Here is a 23,759-nt window from a genome sequence, read left to right on the forward strand (position 1 = left end):
AAGTCCGAATATTATCGCTTTGGAATAATTATATTTTATATTGATTAAAATCTTTAAATTATATTTTTATTATAATAAATATTTAATTTTTTTCTTTTAAATAATACTAATTGCGAACTAAATTTTTACAGTCCTTTTTTGTAATTTGATATTCAAAAAGTACTAGTTGGAATGATTGGCCAAATACAATTTGCCAGTAAAACGTATTATTCAATGAATTGGCCAAACAATTACTTTGCAAAAGTACTTTTTTTTAAAGAAATTCTAAAAATAAGTAATTTTTGACCGTTTGGCCAAAGAGACTATTATATCAAATTATTTTTTCAAATTTAATAAAATATACATCAATTAATATGAATATTATGATAAATTATTATTTATTTTTTAAAGGCGTGAAAAGTCAAAAACAAGCCGGCTAAAAGTGAAGCTATAAGTGAACCAGTAATAAAATAAAGTAGGAAGGACGAAGGAGAGGGGACTTATGGGGGTAGTATAAACGGTGTAGTGCCACTGCTGTGTACTGTGCTCTATTACACGTTTCTCTCCTTCATACACCGAATAGCTTCCATTTTTCCGGCTCACCTGAATCATCAAATTTGTCAAGCTAAAGGTATTCGTCTTTTCCTCTCTGCTAATTTAGCCCTAAACTATGGTTCAGGAAGAAAGCTCTAGAATCGTTGAGTAATCATTTCTTGCCCTTTTGTGTTAAATACCATTTTAGGTCTAATGGATCTTTTTTTGAAGCAGCTAAGAAAACAAATGTTGTTTGTGGATTATGCTCTTTTGAGTTAATTTCATGTCCCTGGGCTCGTTTAGGTCTTCTTTTTCCTTTTCGAAAACAACTTGTACTGTATTAATACACTAATTTCTTCTGCTACTGCTCTCTGTTAGTAACTTAAGCGTAGCAGATTGTCTAATTGCTCATTTTTTTGGGATATAGAATAAATTTTATCCATTGGTTAACTGCCTCTGCTTTTGATTTGCTCGGAAGCTTTTAATTGTGAGTTATGTTAGCGATTCTCCATATGATTTAATCAATTGAATGTACATTGTACTGGAAGTATATAAGTGGCAAATTTAAAAGATTCACTTGAAGATCCTACCTCAATTAGCGAAGGACAAGCATAACATCTATTAAAACCAAATAAAGAAAATTTTTGTAGAAATTTGTACAAATACGTGTTTGTTTAAAAAATATTAGAAGCTATTTTTTGAAGAAGGGAGGGGAGCCTTGGCGTAACTGGTAAAGTTGATACCATGTGACCAGAAGGTCACGGATTAGTGCCGTGGAAATAGCCTCTTGTAGAAATGTAGGGTAAGGCTGCGTACAAAAGACCTTGTGGTCCGGCCCTTCCCCGGACCCCCCGCATAGTGGGAGCTTAGTGTACCCGGCTGCCCTTTATTTTTTGAAGTGGTACAAGGTTGTTTTAAGAAAGTTCCCCGACCTTCAAAACACTTACAATCTTCAAAACCCTACAACTATTCAAACACATTTTATTTTTGCTTGATGTCTTTTTTAGAAAAAGGGAATCACAGAAAATTTCTTTCACAAGTTGTCCAAACAATTTTGCAAAATTCTGTAATGGACTCATTAGCTAATAGATGAAGTTAGTAGTTAGAGCATCCCTTTTCAAACCAAGATTTAAAGTGGTTGCTTCTGTTGATGGATAAGTTCAAATTACGACTTAAATCTAATTCAGCATTTTTAGAACAATGAAACTTTGGTGGTGAAGGAATGAGACGGTTCTTTTGGAAAATAGTAAAGAGCTACAGTTTGAATGTTTATGCAAGTGGATGTGTGCCTTCTATTACTCTATGGCTACTTGGTGGCTTACTGTTACAATTGTCCCTTTTTTTATGAATCAGGCAGACCAGCCCAGATCCTCAAATAGAGCTTTTACTCTGAACTCTCTTAGGTGTGCCATTCTTGACGATCTCATTTCCGAAAATGAGTGTTGTGGTAATTCATTTTTTCCACTGATAACTGCTTCTTTTGTACATCTTTTTTCTAGTGATAATTGATCGCCCTAGTTTTTAGTTTATGTGCTGCATTTTTTGACAGAGTATATTACCTTATTTACTCTTTGATAAGTTTGACAATTACATTGCTGTATTATCTTACATAATTTTAGAGGTCGCCATCACTAGCTCAGCCTTGATTGCAAGATGAGGTTGTGCAACGGGAAAAATGAATGCAATAGATGATTGATGATGGGCAGTATTGCTTATCCTTAAACTTTGTGGTTGTCGGTGGAACCCCATGAGAAGAGTTAGAATGGCAGTTCCTGTCCCTTGAGCGTTACCAAATAAATGACTACTTGAACAGGGGCTATTGCTCATAATTGCATAAATATTGGCCAGGATATTTAAACTGGTCTCGTTCCACAAAAAGTCTAGTAGCATCATATGTTTAACAACAACAACAACAACAACAACAACGCAGTAAAATCCCTCAAGTGGGGTCTGGGGAGGGTAGAGTGTACGGAGACCTTACCCCTACCCCAAGGGGTAGAGAGACCGTTTCCGATAGACCCTCGGCTCAAGCATGCAAAGCAACAATGAGATAGGGAAATAAATGGACACCATATGTGGATATCAAGGATTCAAGTTGCATTCTTGAACCCCCAAACAGTGCAAGGCACCAACAAAAAGCAGATTGGGAAATATTCAATTTGGTGAAAATTTCATAAATACAACCAGAAGCTACACTTGTCGACCTAGCATCTGGGAGCCATTAACTTCATACCACATGTTCCAGCAAAAGTAAAGGAATTGTAACTTGAAGCTACACAGATTGTTCCTTTTTAAATTTTATTGCTCCGAGTGTTCTGGTCTGAATTATGTTGTTCTTGCTCAAAAGCCCGTTGTGATGAGTTCTATCTCTTGGGTTGTCATATTAACATATTTGCAAGGATCATCGTTATAAACTAACAAGACATGTTTCTCTCATTTGAATGGACTTTTCTTTGTCACTATGCAGAAGCAAAGGATACTACCGCACCACCCTTGCAATGCAGAACTGGAGGTGGACAAGATCAGCAACTTACCAGCACAGATTATTGACAAGATTTTGTCTCATTTGTCACTTAGAGATGCTGTGAGGACAAGTGTTTTATCCAGTAAATGGAGATATAAATGGGTTACTCTTCCAAACCTCGTATTTGACAATCAATCTCTTTTGATCTCTTCCCAAGACCAAACCTTCATAAAAAATAAGATAGTAAACATTGTTGATCATGTTCTCTTACTTCATTCTGGTCCCATACACAAGTTCAAGCTTTCTCACCGGGATCTTCAAGGGGTGTGTGATATTGATAGATGGATTCTCTTTCTATCAAGAGGTTCTGTGAAGGAATTTATTCTTGAAATATGGAAAGGACACCGCTACAAACTCCATTCTTCTATATATCTTTGTCAAAAGTTGATCCACTTGGAGCTGTTTAATTGTCTTCTAAAACCTCCTCTCTCGTTCAGTGGCTTTAGAAGCTTGAAAAGCCTCGATCTTCAGCACATCACCATGGAACAGGATGCATTCGAGCACCTTGTATCGAGCTGCTATTTACTTGAGCGGCTTACACTAATGAATTTTGAGGGTTTCTCTGATCTTAAAATCCATGCACCAAATCTCCTCTTCTTTGACATTGGAGGCGTCTTTGAAGACATCAATTTTATGGACACATTCAATCTTGCCATCGTTTCTATTGGGTTGTATGTTAATCCTGGATTTGACAGAAATCTTACTCTAGGCAGTGCTGGAAATTTGGTAAAGTTTTTTGCTCATTTGCCTCGTATTCAAAGGCTCGAAGTACAGAGCTTTTTCTTGAAGGTATTCTTCGTACTTTTTTTCGTGTTATGATTGCCGATTTCCCGAGAGTTCATGGCAACTTCTCTTCCCAAACATTTGTTTTCTGTAAAACTTCAGCATAAAAAGATGTTTGACAATCAAAAGTATGTAGTTGGATCTTTTACTTTCTGGTGTTTGGTTGTCTAGCACACTGCAATATGATTATGGACTATGGTCAAAGTCATTTAATACTACCACATGAAAATGATTTGTGTCCTATGGTGCAAGTCATATTTTATTATGAATCTCCCACTGTCGCTGCCCATTAGTACTCACTAGTCCTTATCTGAACCATTGTAATCACCAGTTATGATTCACTATTTCAAAATACACTATCATCACATTTGCCATTACTTTCTACTATTGCCATTGGCGTCATTTTAGATTCACCGGAAATTGTTTAAGAATGGTTTCTTGAAAAGATTTTCACAAATACGCTGTTGTGTAATATATCTTGTACCCAGCCTAACAGGCCCTTACTGTTTTTATTTTTTAAACTCAATGCAAAAATTTGCTAAAGGATGCTTTTGCCAAATTCTCTCCCTGCATTATTTATTGGATGCTTGAAAATGGAGAAACTAAGTCAACTTTGGAGGAAGTTTTTACATTGGATATTATGCTCATTACAAATGCTAATCATTGTTATGCCCACAGTATCTGGCTGATGGTAAGGTACCAGGAAGATTATCTACACCTTGTAACGAGCTTAGTTTTCTTTCGATACGCATAAATTTCAACCATTTTGATGAGTGTCTGGCAGCACTTTGCCTTCTCAGAAGTTCCCCTAACCTACAAGAGCTCGAGCTGTTGGTGAGTTTCAGATATCACTTGAACTTCATTAGGACCAATCTTAAACTGGCATCACCACGCTTGACTGCATTGATATATTCATATAACTCATACCTATTTTGCAGCTGTTGTATATTTCTCACAGTCTATGTTGAACTGTGCCTTTAAAGTTTCATGCATTCATGTCGTTGTCGTTATGCAGGCACGTACAGAAGATCAATTTGATCTGAGAACAGTGGCCAATGTTATGGAAGAGAACTATCAGAATTGTATGTTTAATCAACTGCGGCATGTTAAAATTGCTGGTATTTCTGGCGTAAAACGAGAGCTGAATTTCATCAATTTTCTGCTTGCAAATTCACCTATTCTTGAAAGGATGACAGTTAAGCCCGCTTCAGTTGATGGTGCATGGGAGATGTTAAAAGAGTTGCTTCGGTTCAGGAGAGCTTCAGTACAAGCTGAAATTGTTTACCTTGATCCTTAATCAGTGGCATGTAAAAGCTAGAGAGCTTAAGGCCTAGTAAGATCTATGGGTTTCAAGTATGAACTTGGCTATATTAGTTTAGCATATAATGTAGAAACTGCGCTAGGTTGTCTAATGACGCAGATGTTAAGATGAAAGCACCAACATGATTGGCCTAGGTATTGGAAACAGAAAGATGTTTCATATTCTGTTACTGAAAACTCGTTATCTCGTTTGGTCAGTATGTGAAGTGTTCAAAATTTCTGAACAATACAAGTTGTTGCATATTTGTACTAGTCCCATAGATGGGGAAGATGGTTCAGAGGACGACGGAGCCCTCTTGTTCTTTGCTGATGCTAAACCCCCATATGAATAGGTTGCTACAGTCACGATACTCACGAATTCACGATACAAACCAATGAATATATAATAACTTTATCACACGTGAAAATGTTATCGTCCCATTACTATTTATCATGTCATTAAGCTTATAAAGTTTTGTCCAAATTGTATAGAGTATATCTTTTTATTTCAGTACCTTCGTCTCATTCCTCTACTTCGAAATTTTATTTTTCATATTTAAGGGGATAAACAGTTTCAACACCTTTTTCTCTTCTTCTTCCTTTTAGCCTCCAAGAGGATGGGCATTTCACTTGCCCCTAAACATTCCTTTGGTCATTATACCTCACATAAAATCATATAATGTTTAACTGATCGCATAAGAAATATAAAAATATTTTTTTTGGATAGTTAATAATCATCTTAAAGCTATTGCGACAACATAAGAAATACTAATAGTCACCGCAAAGCATATTAATATATGTATAACTTATGTGAGAATTTATATTTTATTTTATAAGCAATAAAAAGTAGTAGAATAAATCTCTAGTGCTTTCCCCTTCACGGTGCAATAAAGTAATCAAACTAGTTATCAGGATATCAAATAGTAGTAATTATTATTCTAAAGAAAAAAAAAATTCTCAGTCTCCTTTGGGTATTGCCGTATTGGGATAAGGGATCGGGGACTAAACAGTCCGTTCAACCAAACAGGCCCTTACCCATCTGCTTTACATTATCCGCTGCTCTTGCTGCCCTTCAAAATTCCACCCTTCACTCTCCGAGAAGAAATCGAAAATGGCGATTTCTCTCACTTCTCTCACCTCATCCTTTGCTTCTCTCTCCTTCTCCTCACAAATTTCTCAAAAACCCTATGCCATATCTCTCGCACATTCAAAGCCATTCCCTTTATCTCTCACTTCCAAAATCCCTACACTCGTAGTATCAGCTTCCGTCGCCGAAGCACCAGCGGCGCCGGAGTTAGAAACGCGAGAGGAACTTCTGAAGCTTGTGAAAAGTAGACTTCCCGGCGGTTTTGCTGCACAGCCTATTTTCGGAACTGGTAGACGTAAAAGCGCCAGTGCTCGTGTTGTCCTTCAGGAAGGTTCTGGAAAAATCATCATCAATTATCGTGATGCCAAGGTCCGCTTCGTTCTCCTTTCTCAGTTGCATTTAACGATATGCTTTGCTTTATAGAAATTGTATTTCTTAAATTTATTATAGCGGTAAAATAGAATTGCCTTTTTAAAGTTTCAGTGGAGATCTGTGTATGCTGAATTAGTGTGAGATTTAGAGAACCTAATGTGCCTTGATTGAGAAATTGCTTAGTGTTCGATGAAATGGACCAATTAGAGCAGAGTGCTTCAACTAGTTCGCAATATATATATATGTAGAAGACATACACACAAGCACTAATGTGGCTAAGTTAACATTTTTTTTTACTTTTGGATGAAATGAACCGAAGCTGAATGATTACAGAAGATTCATGTAGCCGACATATATAAAATTATCTGTCATTGGAACAATTTGTTGCAGATGATAATTTGGAAAAAATTTCGCTTCTCAAGCAACTGCATTAGGTAGTATGTTGCTCAGTTTCATAAAATTAGCAGGTAGCCCATTGGTATATCATGGTTTGACCATGATTCTCACGTGTCTTATTTAAAAGTTGCTGTTTGCTAAATTGGTCACTTAAAATGGATGTAGGTAGCAGGGTTTAGGAAGACAAGTGGTGCTTCATAATGTTCTATGTGAAGAAATTTATAATGGAAGGACACCTCTCTTAGAGTGTATAGAGATTGTAAAGTGGGATTTGACTTGGAAAAGTAATGATAGCAAAGTTGCAGAGGAAGCATAATTGATAACTTTGAGTTTCTGAGAAATGCATGCGTAAACTAGTTCTCTGAATCATCGGTGCATATAAGTTATAACAGAAGCATAAGAACAAAACTTTTCCGTTTCAAATTACATGACTAAAAGCATGGCAGAAGTTGAATAATTAGATAAGCAGGACGTGCTAAGTTAATATAAGGATGAAGTTGCGGTTAGCAGACTCGAAAACCCTTAACTTGGGATCAAAAGGTGTGTGAAATTTGTACTTCTATAGTGTTGCTATGGGAACTCTCGGCTTTTTGGGAGTGTAATTGTAACAAGCAATGCTGTAACTTTTTCTTTTTGAAGTACCTCCTTGGTACTTTGTTAATGAAATTTATCTTATCTTATCAAAAAGTAAATGTTGCTATGGAAGTGCATCTAGATTATTGAGTTCTCTGTCATATACTCGGTGTCCAATGAGGCAAGTCATTAACATTGCCTGCTTCTTTTTGTATGTAATGTACTGCTATCTTTTTCTTCATTTTTTGTTGCTTTGATTCTATGAGACTAACACTTGTCATGAATCGCAGGAATATCTTCAAGGAAATCCATTGTGGATTCAATATGTTAAAACTCCTCTGGCCACTTTAGGATATGAGGCTAGCTATGATATTTTTGTCAAGGTAGAAGGCGGTGGTCTTTCTGGGCAGGCTCAAGCAATCTCCCTTGGCATTGCTCGTGCACTCCTAAAGGTCAGTGAGAGTCATAGAAAACCATTGAGGGAAGAGGGCCTACTAACTAGAGATGCCAGAGTTGTGGAGCGGAAGAAAGTTGGTCTCAAGAAGGCTCGCAAGCGTCCACAATTTTCCAAGCGTTGAGGTTATACTCCAAATAAAATTTCAGTTCGAAAACCTGTGCGCTTTTCCACTGAAGCACATAGGTGCAAGAGCTTCTAATGGAATTTACTCACGTTTTCTTTGCTATCCCTTTCTAGGTTGGGAACTTCTTATTTGCCCTTGTTGCATTTGGTAGAAAGGTATGGAAATCATCATAGACCATTGCTTTATTAATACGTAACGGATTGATCATTATGAAATTCACAGCCATATTATGGATTCCTCAATGCACTTTTTTTCCCTTTTGCGAATAAAAGAATGGTGTAAACTATGATTTGTGTTTGTAATTCTTTCTACTTTTGGTTTTCAGGTTAGGTGGTTTTATTAACGCAGATTGGGGAAATGCCATATCAATGATCTGGTTCGACAGTTGAAGATTGGAAATGTTTCCGACCCATTACTCAAATGCTTCTTGTAAATTTTGTATCAGTCTTGACTCAGAATTACAATTGAATCTGTTGAAGTTGTTATTGAGTTTGTAAGTCTAGATTTATATTGTAAACATTCACCGAGACAGTTTAATATAATTTGAAGATTTTGTTACCTGTTAATTTTTAAAGCCTGGAATGAAATGGGTCCAGACTCCAGATGGAGCCAAATGAATAGCGAGAAATGTCGACTATTAACAGCTATTGGATTGAGATGTGATTGTAAATTAAGGCAACTTTTTGTGTTGGTTACACAAAATATAAACAAGCTAAGCTATCTTCAAATTATAAATGAGAAACATGTTAGGGCGGTGAGAAAAAAAAATGCATGAATCTGAAAGACGATTTCGCAAAACCTCCATAATAATAATAATTGATTACATCAAATGAATGAATTTAAAACAGTTGTCTCTTATAAAATATAAATACATTTATCACTAATACTATAATTTGTAACCGCTTAACCAAATTTTCTCCACATTATTCACAATATCTTCATTTCAAAACACTTTTTTTTCAATCACTAAAAATTAAATTAATAATTGCAAGTAATAGACTGAGGCAAAATTAGTTGTTCAGTATATGGTTTAGCGCCTTTTCTTCTACCTTCTTCTCTTCTACACTATTTACGGTCCACCTTCACTCTAATTAATTTTTTAAAAGAAAATATATGGTTAACCAATGAGCAAGGAGTGCCAGTGAACAAAGAACCTATATAAAGGCCAAGAATATCACAGCAATCAAAAATCACTCTGCTTTTCTTTCAAAATTCCTAGGAAACAACAAATCAACAACCTTAGTAACATCAAAAAGTACACAGACAAAAAAGAAGACAAAGATTGTCTCTAATTGGAGGGGTTATTTGCTTCCCCTCCAAAATTCGTCACCAATATTTTGCATTGGTGACGAATTAAAAAGAAGCAAATTTCCCTTCTAAGCCCAATTTACCATTTTTTTGCCATATTTTTCATTTTTGATTTCCCCATAAATTATTGCAATGGAGGATTCTATGTATGGCAGTAGTGACGAGGAATACTATAATGGAGCGTACGATGATGATGACAACGACAATGAATATGATCGTGACCCTGAACCTGAATATGATAGTGACGTGTCCAGTGGCAAAGCTCCTTCTTGCAGGGTATAGTATAAATTTTCCCAGAAATCATTTTCTTCTGCCTTTTTCCTCTTGTGATTTCCTCCCCCCCCCCTCCGCCCTTAAACTTATGGTAAAAAATATAATGCTGTGTTAAATTTGACTATCAAGTCAAGTTCTTGAATTCTGCTTACAAGGCTGGTTTTTCCTTGATTAAGTTGTATTATAGGTTTGCACTATTTAGTGAGCCTTTTTAATTATGTTTAAAAAATTTTGTGTCACTAGAAAATGGAGAAAACTTCTAATGTTAGAGAACTTATAATTAATTACTCCCTCCGTCTTAATTTATGTGACACTTTGCTTTTCTAGATTCAAATTATGTGAATTTTGACCATCATTTTAAAATATATATTTTTCATCATATCGACCTGAGAGGAATTGCAACGTATAGTACTAATCGTATAGTTTCTTAATACCTAAACTTTAGTTTTAGAATATTGAGTTGATCTAATTCAATTTAGCTTTAAAGATTAGTAAAATTTACTCTTGAGAAGCAAGAAGTGTCACATAAATGGGGACGGAGGGAGTATTTAAATGAAACACGTCCAGATGGAGCAGGTTGCATATTAAAGATTCAGCTGGTGCCATAAAGTTTGGATTGTTGATGTTGCGGTTGTTTTTTGCTCGGGTTGAGTGATTACGAACTAGCCTGTTTTAGTTTGATAAGGATAGGGTTTTGCTTGAGGATATATTTTGACTTCTTGTAAAATGGCATTAATTTCCTCTTAACTCATTTATAGAAAGCAGAATGGCCCTTCAATTATGTGACCTTTGGTATTTGATATGCTGATAGTTGTGTGATGTCTCGTGTCTTTTTAAATGTGAGAATTAGTCCTTCTTTTTGGCTTTTGCAGGTAATCAGGAAAGAGTCCCTTTTAGCAGCACAGGTTAGCACATCTTTGTCCGAAAATTTCCTTTTTTCAATCTGTTACTAATGTCAGAGATGTGAAGCATTTCTATATATTTGCAGAAAGAAGATTTGCAGAGAGTGGTGGACTTGCTTTCTCTTAAGGAACATCATGCGCGGACGTTGCTTATTCATTATCAATGGGATGTTGATAAGGTATTTGCAGTATTTGTTGAAAGAGGGAAAGAAAAATTGTACGCAGAAGCTGGTGTATCACTTGAAGAAAAAGATGATCAGCATCCTGCCTCTGAGCCCTCAACTGAAATAACATGTGAAATCTGCTTTGATGATTTCCCTGCTGAGGAAACGACGATGATGGATTGCAATCATAGGTTTTGCAATGATTGTAAGCATCTTTCATCATTCCCCCTAATCTCTCGTTCTGTATTTGCTTTTTTCTGAATCACATGTCCGCTTATTGATCAGCATACAACAATGCTGTTAACTTCCTTTATAGGTTATTGTCCAGCCATTTTACATTTCTGTTGTCATGTGTGAGCCTTATGATCCTTCTCATTTTACTGCATCATTAAGTAATGGCATCAACCATATGTAGAGGCCATTTCCTTACTTGGTCATGCTTAAGGTTTCTGCATTTTTAGTCTTGTATGATAGTGATATTTCTTGTCGTCTAAAATTAGACAACAAGATTTGTTTGATTGAGCTACTTGTTGCTCTCAGTCTATGGATTTGTAACTCCTATTTATGAATGGTGTAGCCTAAAGGTTGGTTTTTTTCATTTTCTTGTGTAGGTTGGACGGAGTATTTCATCGTAAAGATAAATGATGGGAAGAGTAGACGCATAACATGCATGACTCAAAAGTGCAAAGCAATCTGCGATGAAGGAAAGATTAGGGATCTAGTCACTGCAAAGGATCCTAATTTGGCGGAGAAGTTTGATCGTTTTATCCTAGAATCATATATTGAGGATAATAAGAGGGTTAAATGGTGCCCTAGTGTTCCTCATTGTGGAAATGCAATTCGTGTTGAGGATGACGAGTACTGTGAAGTTGAATGTGCATGTGGTAAACAATTCTGTTTTAATTGCTTGTGTGAACTGCACTCACCCTGTTCATGTGTGATGTGGGACCTTTGGCTTAAGAAGTGCGACGATGAAGCACCAACCGTCACTTGGATGTCAGAGAAAACCAAGCACTGCCCAAAATGTCATAAAATTGTGGAAAAGGATGGTGGATGCAACCTTGTACAGTGTATATGTGGTCAGCCATTTTGGTAAGACAAATATAGTAGATCAATTAAAGGGGAGCCTTGGCGTAACTGGTAAAGTTGCTGCCATGTGACCAGGACGTCATGGGTTCGAGCTGTGGAATCAGCCTCTTGCAGAAATGCAGGGTAAGGCTGCGAACAATAGACCCTTGTGGTCCGGCCCTTCCCCGGGCCCCTCGCATAGCGGAAGCTTAGTGCACCGGGCTGCCCTTTAAATATAGTAGATCAATTCCTCTTATTTGATGCTTATGATCATATTAACATTTCTGCAAATGTTCTTTTTTAGTTGGCTCTGTGGTGAAGCTACTGGACTAGAACATTCATGGACTAGTATACAAGGTCACACTTGTGGCAGATACAAAGAAAGCCATTTGAAAAGTGCAGATACCGTAGAGGACTATTGGCGCCTTACTCACTATTATCGTCGCTATAAGGCTCATATTGATTCATTGAAGATTGAAGCATCTGAATCAAAGCCAAAAATACTTGATAAAGTCCGTAGCCTTGAAGCAAAGGAATTGCAGTTAAAAGATTTCAGCTGGGCAATGAGTGGATTTGATAGACTCTCCCTATCAAGGCGAGCTGTCGCATGTTCCTATCCATTTGCATACTACTATTTTGGTGATCTGTTCGCGAATGAAATCACAAAAGAGGAAAGGGAAATAAAGCAAAACCTTTTTGAGGATCAGCAGCAGCAACTTGAAACAAATATTGAAAGACTTTCAATGTTTTTAGAAGAGCCATTTGCAAATTATCCTGAAGATAAGCTTATGGAGACAAGAATGAAGATCATTACTCTCTCCACAGTAACCGATGATCTCTGCAAAAAGTTGTGAGTGTACACTAATACATCTAATTTGTCAAATGCCGTGTAGATATTTGCAGCAGCATCAGGTATATCGTATTTTTAAGTACTGAAGCTGATTCCTCAATTGACTTTTTTCAGGTATGAGTGCGTTGACAACGATTTGCTGGTTCCTCTACAGCAAGCAACTCATACGATAGCTCGTTATAGATCCAAGGGTGTGGAGAAAGCATCAGAACTTCCTAATTGACATTCTACGGCTTACTATACGTGCAGATATATATATACTCTTAAATGTATATTTAGCTATAGAGAGCGCTCTGAAAGTCTTATTTTTGTGAGAAATGTTCCGGTTGAAGGCTTCCAACATCAACGTGCTGTAGTTGCTAAGAAGAGGTCCAGGATCCTGTCTTTTGTTCGTAGTATAATGTACATTAACATGTCACAGGGCAAGCAATTGTATTTTTGAATAGCTAGTAGTTAGTGTATCCGAGCATATTTTTTTTGTGTGTTTAGAGGGCCAATGATTTGCTATTGCAAGATCCACTTTGTAAAATGGTTGCTGATTACCTATTTATAACTTAGCCAGTACATTTTGAATTGCAGTTTTCAGTTCAAATTTTCGGGACAAAAAGCTATCTGTGCACTTGCCCATGTTGCTGCCATTTGCGGGAAAACATTTGGATTAATTATGAGTCACAGCCATAATAAATATAAATCGTTTAATTATTTTCTTTGCAGTGGTGGAGCCAGGATTTTCATCAAGGGGGGTCAATATATATATATATATATATATATATATATATATATATATATATACACTGTAATTTTTCGACAAAGGGGTGTCGGTGTGCATATTGGCTCCGCCACTGTTTCTACGAGTTTAAATATATTAAGAATGATGTAGTTACAGAGACTTTACCTTGAGTTTGATACATTGTTTTAGTTTTAGAGTAAGAGGTAATCCTTGAGTTAACAATTTGCTTAAACTTAAGCATCTTCGTCCAAAAAATTATTATTGCCAATTGCGGGAAAATTACTTTAGCCTAATTACGGAGTCAGTCTTTCAACCTATGCCTAGGGGTGTACAAACCGAACCGAAAACCGCACCAAACCGAAAAGTCAAACCAAACCGATTAAAAAACCCGACTCGGTTTGGTTTGATTTGGTTTGGTATTGAATAAAAAAACCCGAACCAACCCGACATATAAATATATAATTTTTATATATATTATTTAAGATTTTATATAAAATTTTCTTTAAAAAATATCTAGAAATATTTGGAATTCTCTTGCGGGATATAAATTTTAATAGAATATGAAGTGCTCAATATTTATTGACCTTAAATAATGGGTTGTATGATCAGTTTCTTATCAAGTGTTACTAAAATACGTCTATCTCTTTGTTCTACATATTCATATCATATGAATTCTTATTTTTTTCGAATGTGAAGTGGTTATTAATATTTAGGTATCATATTGGTTTTTTATATTTAATTACTAAATTCGGATAACCTGAAAGTGTATATCAACGAAAAATTCAGACAACTAAAAAAATAATTATTAGTATGTGTTAACTAATGGAATTCTCGCATAAGAATATTTTAATTGATAATATGTTTGTCAACTTTTTATATTTTTACTAAATAGATGTATACATATCAAATATTTAACAAAGTAAGATTGAAATAATATGTAAGTAACAAAAAACCCGAAAACCCGACAAAACCCGACAAAACCGAACCAATCCAAACCGATATAGTTGGTTTGGTTTGGTTTCGATAAAAATCGAACAAACCCGGTCCATGTACACCCCTACCTATGCCAATTCATTTAAGGATTCGCATAGCCGGTACCATCTTCGAACAAATAAAGGAGGCTGTGGTTATAGTTGAGAACATCTTAAATCCTTTAAACATTGAAAATGAAATTGATTTTCATTAGCAGAATAGTTATAATGAATTCATATATAATTGATCCATATCCTCTCTCTAGTTTTATGCGATTAAAAGTTTTGAAGGATATTGAGTCGTTTGTATTTATGCATTATTGCCTCACAGTTTTATGCCAGTGTGTAGTCAACTGGGCATATTACTTGAATTCGTTTTAGCTTGCTATTCTTGTATCGAGCATTGTGAAAAACGAAAGGAAACAACACTTCATATACACTCTCTTAACACGTTAATCTTTACTTAAGGTCAGATTATGTTTCAAATATTTTGTCCGTTGCAGCAAATTCTATTTTTGAGATTTAACTTCATTATGGTCATATTATTTCTTACAAAAGTTTGAAGATAAAGCAAGATAATGTATTGTAGGAATTGGGCTGAAGACCTAACTAAGCCCAGGTAGGTATCGAAATATTTAACTTGATTTGGAGGGGTACGCCGGGCCTTGGCTGTAGTGTAGGGGTGTACATGGACCGGATTGGTTCGGTTTCTATCAAAAACCAAACCTAACCAATTATATCGGTTTGGATTGATTCGATTTTGTCGGGTTTTCGAATTTTTTGTTACATGAATATTATTTCAATCTTACGTTATTAAAATTATAGATAAGTGAATATATGTTTAGTAAATATAAAAAAAATTATAGATAAAGCTTTGATTTAGTAAATATGAAAAAATGGACAAACATATAATTTATTAAAATATTCTAATGGGAGAAAATTTTTAATAACACATGATAGTTATTTTTTTAGTCGTCTAACAATAATTTTTTGTTAATTTACGCTTTCAAGATTAATACATAAAAGGATCCCAAATATTTTTGGATTTTCTAAAAAAAAATCACTACAAAGTCTTAAAAATATAAATAAAATTAAACTTTTTTACTCAATACCAAACCAAATCGATTTGAACACCCTAGGCGACGCACGAACCAAATCGATTTGAACACCCTAGGCGACGCACGAAGACCCAAATAACAAGATACCTTGATGGACTTTCCCCCTTAAAAAATTAAGTTAATATCATGTGGGCCAATGGCCCACATAGTAAATATTAAACTGATAAGAACAAATATTACACTTGATCTTAGCCAAAAGGCCGAGAAAGGTATGCTTTGAAACGCAAACGGGCTTCGCTTTTTATAGCTCCTCTCAGCTGTCGAGTTATTTGCTTCTTTCGGTGTGGGACTGCAATAGTTCCTACAAGAAAGATAACAAAGGCAGAGTAGCTTGTTTAATTGACGATACAAAGTGTAGCATATATTTATGCACCAACACTAGTTTTTAAGAACAAACACAGTTCAAATAAATATCTAATTTTTAATGAGATTTCAGACAGTAGTTCTTCAATATTCTCTAAAACGTCTTCTCAAATGACAAGGAGTATTCAAGAGTAAGAAAAGTGTCATATTGGAAATGACTATTATGCTTCAGACTTCTGAGTACTAAAAAAAGAACTTTTTCTAACATGTAGTCGAAAAATAGCAGACCCCTATTGTTGTTTATTCGAAAAGCACCAGAGTCACGATCAAAGGACATTTTAATGAATTGCATGTAATGAAGGTCCTTAATAATTAGTAAGTCACTTTAAGTGAATAGAATTAGGTTTTCTAACTCCTTGAGTCATTAAACTTAGAACTTATGCATATATGTAAAATCATCTATATTCTCATATAAAATTCAAAAAGTTGCTTAAAGAGTTGGTGGATATATAAGAATTTTATAAACTCTCCGTTTTTGTATATGTGATACTGTTTTCTTATTAGTTCGTCTCGAAAAGAATAATTTCAGAAATAATTAACTTTACAATGTTCACTTCACGCTTAATAATACAACAACAACAACAAACCAGTATAATTTCACGAGTGAGGTCTAAGGAGGATAGTGTGTACGCAGATGTTACCTCTACCTTGAGGGTAAATAGGTTATTTCCCATAGACACTTGGTTCAAGGAAAGAAAAGAAAGCAATACAAACAACAAGATAATAAGAAACAAGCAGTAACCATAACATGATAATAAACAAGCATTGCCAACAACAATATAATAAGAAAACATGTAGTAATCAAGGCTGACTAACTACTACTACCGGTATGGGGAAGACGCACATCCGACTACCTACTAACCCTCTAACATAATCTTCGACCTCCATACCTTCCTATCAAGGGTCATGTCCTCAATAAGCTGAAGCAACACCAAGTCCTGCCTAATAACCTCTCCCGAGTACTTCTTTGGCCTACCTCTATCCCTCTTCCGACGATCCAGGACAACCTCTCACACCTCCTCACTGGAGCATATGTGCTTCTTCTCTTCACATGCCCAAACCACCTAAGCCTCACTTCTTGATGTTTGGCTAAAAATCCATATTTTTGCGTGTAATTTACCTTGCAGTATACCTCGATTTTGTTAATTTATGTGTGAATATTTGTGACTTGAGCTTGATAATGTTATTTATATGTGTAGGAGTCAATTGGAAGTGATTTGAAAAGTTTTCATGCAAAGTGAAGTAAAACAAGGAAGAATCTGGAGAAAGTATAAGTTTGGTGCCCAGGTCCCGAACAGCAAAGCAAGGGTCACTTCGCGAGACCGGACCGAAGCAGAAGACACTAGAAAGTCCCGGACAGCGAAGCGAGGGTCACTTCTCGAGATCGGGGCGAAGCAGAAAATTTTAGCTTTTCCTATCCGAATTAGGAGAAGCCCAATTCGCCCCAACAAACCCTAGCCTCTATAAATACATCAAGAAAACGTGCTTTTAAGGGGAGGAGGCCGCTTTGAAGAGAAAATACACACGGGAAACATTCGGGAGCAAAGATATCTGAGATTCTTCATCTTTTCTTAGTATTTTCAATTATCTAACACTTATGAATTTGTTTGATACTATCATGAGTGGCTAAAACCCATAGTCCTTGGGTTGTGATTTAGCCATGAATATTGTTGTTTAACGTTGACTTAACCTTGATTATAGTTCACCAATATATAGTTGTTTCTTCAATTCTGTGATTAATTGCTTGATTATCTGGCCAGCAGTTAGCTTCTATTTACTATCTATGCTATGCTTGGGAAAGCCATGTTTAGATTAAAGAAGAATTGAAGAGAGCTCGATCTTAACTCTGAATGGGGGGAGGGATTTGTGGTTAGGATAGGAATATACCCAGTCACTGTGCTTAATTAAATATCGTAATCTTAATGCGTTCTTAATAGATTGATTTCATAGGAATATAGGCGTTAATCTATTTTGAATAGGCGAGTAGTACTTCGGAAGAAGGCTATGAGAGCAATTGTTCGATTAATTAGCAACCATGAGTGAATTGTATGAAAGGGAGAGTTAACTAGAACACAATAGGATTGGTGAATCAGTCAAAACCCTGGAATATCGTCACTAAATACACAACAACCATTTTACTGCTTCATAATTTAGTTACTACTTAGAATTATTATTTAGTATAATCACATTCTTGAACTCGAATTTGGCTCGATTGAATAACAATCTTGGTGAATTTAGTGGGTAGTTGATACAAGTCTCTGTGGGTTCGACACTCGACTTATTACTTTATTACTTGTACGACCATGTATACTTGCGTGTGCGTTTGGGAGCAACACTTCTCGCAACTTATCCTCCATTGAGGCTACTCCTACCTTGTCCCGAATATCTTCATTACTAATCTTATCAATCCTGGTATGTCCGCACATCCATCTCAACATCCTCATTTCCGCTACCTTCATCTTCTGAACATGTGAGTTCTTGACTGGCCAACACTCTACTCCGTACAATATGGTAGGTCTGACAACCACTCTGTAAAACTTATCCTTAAGTTTAGGTGGTACATTCTTATCACAGAAAACACCGGATGCAAGTCTCCATTTCATCCACCCCGCTCTAATATAATGAGTAGCGTCCTTATCAATCTCCCCATTTCCTTGGATAATAGACCCAAGATACCTGAAACTAGCTCTCTTATGGATGACTTGTGTATCAAGCCTCACTTCCACGCCTGCACCCTTAGTTTCGTCACTGAACTTGCACTCCAAGTACTCAGTCTTGGTCCTACTCAACTTGAAACCTTTAGACTTCAGGGTCTGTCTCCAAACCTCCAGTCTCGTGTTAACTCTGCCTCGTGTCTCGTCAATCAAAATAATATCATCCGCAAATAACATACACCAAGGTACCTCCCCTTGAATGTGGCGCGTCAGTGTTGTGAGAAAGCACGGGAGAAAATATTATTGATATTATTCTCATATGTTAAACATGATACAATATATATATATACACACACACACATAACATGTCCTACTCCTAATACATATGGGATTAGGGTTATTTTCTACTATTTACATAACTATTCTAACACTCCCCCTCAAGCTGGTGCATATAAATCATATGTATCGAGCTTGTTACATATGTAATTAATACGAGGACCAGTGAGGGACTTGGTGAAAATATCTGCAAGCTGATCATTCGACCTCACAAACTTTGTAGCAATATCTCCTGAGAGTATCTTTTCTCTGACAAATTGACAGTCAATCTCAATGTGTTTAGTTCTCTCATGGAACACTGGATTTGACGCAATATGAAGAGCAGCTTGATTATCACACACAAGTCCCAACCGACTAATCTCACCAAATTTCAATTCCTTGAGCAACTGTTTGATCCAAATTAGCTCACATGTCGCCATAGTCATTGCTCGATATTCTGCTTCTGCACTAGACCGAGCAACCACATTCTGTTCTTGCTCTTCCAAGATACCAAATTTCCTCCTACTAAGACACAATATCCAGAAGTAGAACGTCTATCAGAAGGTGATCCTGCCCAATCAGCATCTGAGTATCCAATGATCTGCTCATGGCCTCGATCTTCAAACAATAAACCTTTGCCTGGAGCTGATTTTATATACCGAAGAATGCAAACAACTGCATCCCAATGACTATTACACGGGGAATCCATAAACTGACTCACAACACTCACAAGAAAGGAAATGTCAGGTCTTGTCACTGTAAGGTAATTTAATTTACCAACCAACCGCCTATATCTTGCAGGATCGCTAAGAGGCTCCCCCTGTCCTGGCAGAAGTTTAGAATTTGGATCCATCGGAGTGTCAATAGGTCTACAACCTGTCATTCCTTTCTCCCCAAGAATATCTAAGGCATACTTCCATTGTGAGATCACAATACCTGAGCTAGACTGAGCGACCTCAATACCCAGAAAATACTTTAGTTTGCCCAGATCCTTAGTCTGAAAGTGTTGAAACAGATGTTGCTTCAATTTAGTAATACCATCCTGGTCATTGCCGGTAATAACAATGTCGTCAACATAGACCACTAGATAAATACAAAGACTCGAAGCAGAATGCCAATAGAATACAGAGTGACCAGCTTCACTCTGAGTCATGCCAAATTCCTGGATAACTGTGCTGAACTTACCAAACCAGGCTCGAGGAGACTGCTTTAGACCATAAAGTGGCCGGCGCAAGCGACATACAAGGCCACGAGACTCCCCCTGAGCAACAAACCCAGGTGGTTGCTCCATATAAACTTCATCCTTAAGGTCACCGTGTAAAAAAGCATTCTTAATGTCCAGCTGATAGAGGGGCCAATGGCGAACAGCAGACATGGATAGAAAAAGGCGGACTGATGCTATCTTAGCCACGGGAGAGAAGGTATCACTGTAATCGAGCCCAAATATCTGAGTATATCCCTTGGCAACAAGACGAGCCTTAAGACGATCAACCATACCATCCGGACCAACCTTGACTACATACACCCAACGATAACCAATAGTAGATTTACCTGAAAGAAGAGGGACGAGTGTCGACGCCCCCTTTTTCTCGCGAAATCGGGTTTACGACATTTGGGAAGACAACTCTATTCCCGTTTGGGAATTGGGTTTTTGGATTTGAAGAGTCGCCACCTAATAACTAAGTACATTAGGACATCACGAGTTTTGAGTTGGAAAATCAGAGTTCGGGTAAGGGCTAGAAATTATCTCGAGGGGAAGGTGTTAGGCACCCCTCAAGATCCACTAGTGTGGTTCCCGGCCATGCTATGTTGTGACTTTAAATACAAACGAGCATACAAATAATTTCATATAAAGATTGCAAGTAGGTATGTATAATGGTTGACAAACATGTTTGACATTAAGATCTAGGTGGTCTCACAATTTGTTTAAAGGAATGTCCAAGTGTAGAAAATTAAACAAAGAAGTGAGTGAACATAAATTTTTAAAGAATAGTGCAGGAAGTTGAGGAGGAATTTGGTGACTGAAACGAAAGACAGAGTTTTATTGATAATAACAAAGTTATATAAAGGAAAGGGGTCCTAGGTTTGTAAAACACATGGATCATCCACACAACACCGGTAGCCAATCGTACGCATGGTGTTATCGCGTGATCATCATCTCCATGTCTACCCTTCCCACCCCGTTAAGGTGTTAAGCGCTGAATGGTATCGTTACCTACTGCATGATATTACCCGTCCCACCTATCAGTCCCGGAGGCATTTGGAACTACTAATCCTAAAGGGGAGGGAGCTTGGCTTTTCAGAGTTTAAAAGGATAAAAATCTAGGGCGACAGTCAAAACACATAATGCAATAAAAGGGGAACAAGTAGCAATTAAGGGCTCAAACAGGCCTGCTCATTTTAAGAAACAAATTGTTTAGCATGTCTTACACATACTTGATTTGGTCTGAATTAAATTAAAGCGTAGGATAGGTTGATTTACCACATATTTCCCAGATAGGGAGTCCGAATTAGTCCTGCTTAGATGTAGTTGTCGAAGACTGACATAGTTGATTAATTACTTAACCTTTTGCCTATGTGTTAAACGGGACCTATAGGCATGATATCTATTAATTCAGGGACGGAGGAATAAACTGATTGCAAAAAAAAAAATAATTGTTGGTTGTAAGCTCTGCGAGTGTTTAAACAAATTACATTGATTTTAGACTTAGGAGCGAGTGGACGATTCAGATTTAGTTAATAGCTCCTATAGGCATGCTTTCTAGGCGTTACTGATGTTATCGCTGTTATTGTCATGCAGAGATCCTATGGGCAGGTCATCTATATGCAATTGGTTATTTTAAATCCTATAAGCAGATTTGCCTAGTGACAGATGCATATGCAAAATGCAGGAAGTCCGATAGGCATATTATCTATATGATATCCAGAGTTTCAGCAACGATTTATGGGCATGGTATTTATACGAAATGCAGAAAACCTATGAGCATGGTATCTATGTGAGATGCAGAGGTTTGAAAGTAGTAAGTTCTACAAACATACCATCTATATGAGATGCTGAATTTTGAAAGTAAATACCCTAAAACATGGTATCTACATGAGATGCTGAATTTTGAAAGTAAATATCCCTAAAATATGGTATCTACATGAGATGCTGAATTTTTGAAAGTAAATATCCTAAAATATGGTATCTACCCTTTTCATGCATTCAATCCCATCCCTTTCACTATACACCCCCAGTAGTTATTACAAAAATTATTACAGACCAAATGGATCAAAGGAAAGAATAAAAATTACATCAGTGATTACATCTACATCTAATCAGCCTATTCCAGACTCAGAGTCTAATAATATGAGATAAACCAACTTCTAGGATCGGATTTTCCAAAGCCTTCTCTTATTTGGGATGTGTCAAAGTTCCAAGGAACTTCAAAATTTCCAGGCAATGCTTACACCCCAAATATCATTGCAGAAATCAGATTATAGTGCAGTGTGGAAGGGCCAGCCCTCAAATGTCCAAGTTCAGAGGGAACTCAAGGTCCCAAGATAAGGCTCATAGGAGGGGGGCAGAACTTAGAGACTAGGAGTGAGTGTAAGTGCAATTGAAGGGAATTAGGGAGGGGGCCATGGCAGGCTGGTGGTCATGCCCAGCAATTGGGATGCTGGCACACCCCTGACCAGCCTGTCAGCCTTAGAATTGGGGAGTTAAGACCTTATTGAAGGTCATGTTCAGCCCTGGACAACAATTGGGATGCTGCCAGGCCATACCTTAACTCAACACATATAGGGGAATGGGGTATGGGAGCAATTGTTCATACTAGCAGCAAGAAGCAAAAAAAGAGCAAGCAAAAGCATGTAAGTACTTCAAAATTGACTTTGCAGAGGATTGAAATCAGGCATGGATACAGGGACTGTAAACAAACACATTAGAAAGATACTGAAATTAATTTTAGGACATACCAGTTCAAAGAAGCAAGTAAGGAGAAACAGTAGCCTTATGAAAGCCAAAGTGCAGTCAAGAAGCCAGAGTATAAGTTTAGAAGAGAGTTATAATTTTTGTGTGCTTAATCGTGTGTGGAGGATTATTCCCATCGTGTGTGCTTTGTGTTAAAGATTCATGTATTTATAGTGCAGAAAAGAAGCAGAAATAGGTAAGAAAATAGTTTGAAAATCAATCACACAAGGTTTCCCTTTAATTAAGGGATTCTGATTTCAAACGGGCAAAGTAAATAAGGATAGAGGTTAATTAAACACTTTTCAAAGCAGTGCAAGAAGGGTAAATACATACTAGTTATTTAAGGAAAGGGTTTGACAGTACACGGTTGTGCAAATTAAGGAAAGGAAATCAATTGATAGCCAAGCAATCATGAGTCGAAAATTTTGCATGAATGAACCAAGTCAGAAAAAAGGTAAAGAGAGGCTCTTAATTAAAAAGAAGCAGTAACAATCAATTAACCCCAAAAAAAGGATTCTGATTCAATCAGAAAGCCTTTTGAAGAAAGGTTCATCACATATAAAAACATAGCAGACACATTTAAACATTGAAAGAACTGTCATGCTATCCAAAAAAAGTCTAGTATAGATGAGCCCAGAGTCATACACAAAAGGGTTCGAATTCAATACATGGATCCAAAGTGAGTTTGGGAGAGTCTAAGGCTCAAACAGAACCCTGGTCTAAACACACAAGACCAAACGCGCCAAAAACCCCAAAATCCTAGGGTTTTGACTTGAATCAGATGCAAAGAAGACAAAAAATGAGGGAACAAGCAAATACAGTAGAAAGTTCAAAGTAAACAGAGTAAGGAACTTAATTCGAAACATAATGAGAGCAAAAGAAACAGTAGAGGAAAACATGTTTAAGCAGGTATTCTAGAGGAAACTTAAAAGGTAAAAAAAAATAATAAGAACACTTAATGAA

At 36.7% G+C, this 23,759-nt stretch overlaps 3 protein-coding genes across 3 annotated transcripts; all 3 read left to right on the forward strand.

Annotated features, from left to right (window-relative positions):
* LOC109224912 (F-box/FBD/LRR-repeat protein At1g13570-like) lies at positions 453 to 5,392 on the forward strand. Its single transcript, XM_019389480.1, has 5 exons — positions 453 to 610; positions 1,867 to 1,960; positions 2,981 to 3,826; positions 4,499 to 4,654; positions 4,836 to 5,392. The coding sequence occupies exons 2-5, from the start codon at positions 1,949 to 1,951 to the stop codon at positions 5,115 to 5,117; spliced, it is 1,296 nt and encodes a 431-aa protein (XP_019245025.1). The 5' UTR covers positions 453 to 610; positions 1,867 to 1,948; the 3' UTR covers positions 5,118 to 5,392.
* On the forward strand, positions 6,106 to 8,694 carry LOC109224913 (30S ribosomal protein S9, chloroplastic). Its single transcript, XM_019389481.1, has 4 exons — positions 6,106 to 6,575; positions 7,838 to 8,126; positions 8,242 to 8,283; positions 8,454 to 8,694. Exons 1-2 carry the CDS (start codon positions 6,231 to 6,233, stop codon positions 8,123 to 8,125), a joined length of 633 nt encoding a protein of 210 aa, XP_019245026.1. The 5' UTR covers positions 6,106 to 6,230; the 3' UTR covers position 8,126; positions 8,242 to 8,283; positions 8,454 to 8,694.
* LOC109224914 (probable E3 ubiquitin-protein ligase ARI2) lies at positions 9,317 to 13,271 on the forward strand. The gene is made up of 6 exons (XM_019389482.1): positions 9,317 to 9,712; positions 10,582 to 10,614; positions 10,698 to 10,980; positions 11,387 to 11,867; positions 12,148 to 12,693; positions 12,808 to 13,271. The coding sequence occupies exons 1-6, from the start codon at positions 9,569 to 9,571 to the stop codon at positions 12,914 to 12,916; spliced, it is 1,596 nt and encodes a 531-aa protein (XP_019245027.1). The 5' UTR covers positions 9,317 to 9,568; the 3' UTR covers positions 12,917 to 13,271.

The sequence above is a fragment of the Nicotiana attenuata genome, chromosome 4 (genome assembly GCF_001879085.1).
Source record: "Nicotiana attenuata strain UT chromosome 4, NIATTr2, whole genome shotgun sequence".
NCBI lineage: Eukaryota > Viridiplantae > Streptophyta > Magnoliopsida > Solanales > Solanaceae > Nicotiana > Nicotiana attenuata.

Bases quoted from the DNA above. Each gene is read 5' to 3' on its own strand.
- LOC109224913 (XM_019389481.1), top strand. From the start codon at position 6,231: ATGGCGATTTCTCTCACTTCTCTCACCTCATCCTTTGCTTCTCTCTCC. The intron at 6,576-7,837 runs GTCCGCTTCGTT...CATGAATCGCAG, and splicing joins TCAATTATCGTGATGCCAAG to GAATATCTTCAAGGAAATCC.
- LOC109224912 (XM_019389480.1), top strand. The intron at 3,827-4,498 runs GTATTCTTCGTA...TTATGCCCACAG, and splicing joins TACAGAGCTTTTTCTTGAAG to TATCTGGCTGATGGTAAGGT. The intron at 4,655-4,835 runs GTGAGTTTCAGA...GTCGTTATGCAG, and splicing joins TACAAGAGCTCGAGCTGTTG to GCACGTACAGAAGATCAATT.
- LOC109224914 (XM_019389482.1), top strand. From the start codon at position 9,569: ATGGAGGATTCTATGTATGGCAGTAGTGACGAGGAATACTATAATGGA. The intron at 10,615-10,697 runs GTTAGCACATCT...ATATATTTGCAG, and splicing joins AGTCCCTTTTAGCAGCACAG to AAAGAAGATTTGCAGAGAGT. The intron at 12,694-12,807 runs GTGAGTGTACAC...GACTTTTTTCAG, and splicing joins GATGATCTCTGCAAAAAGTT to GTATGAGTGCGTTGACAACG.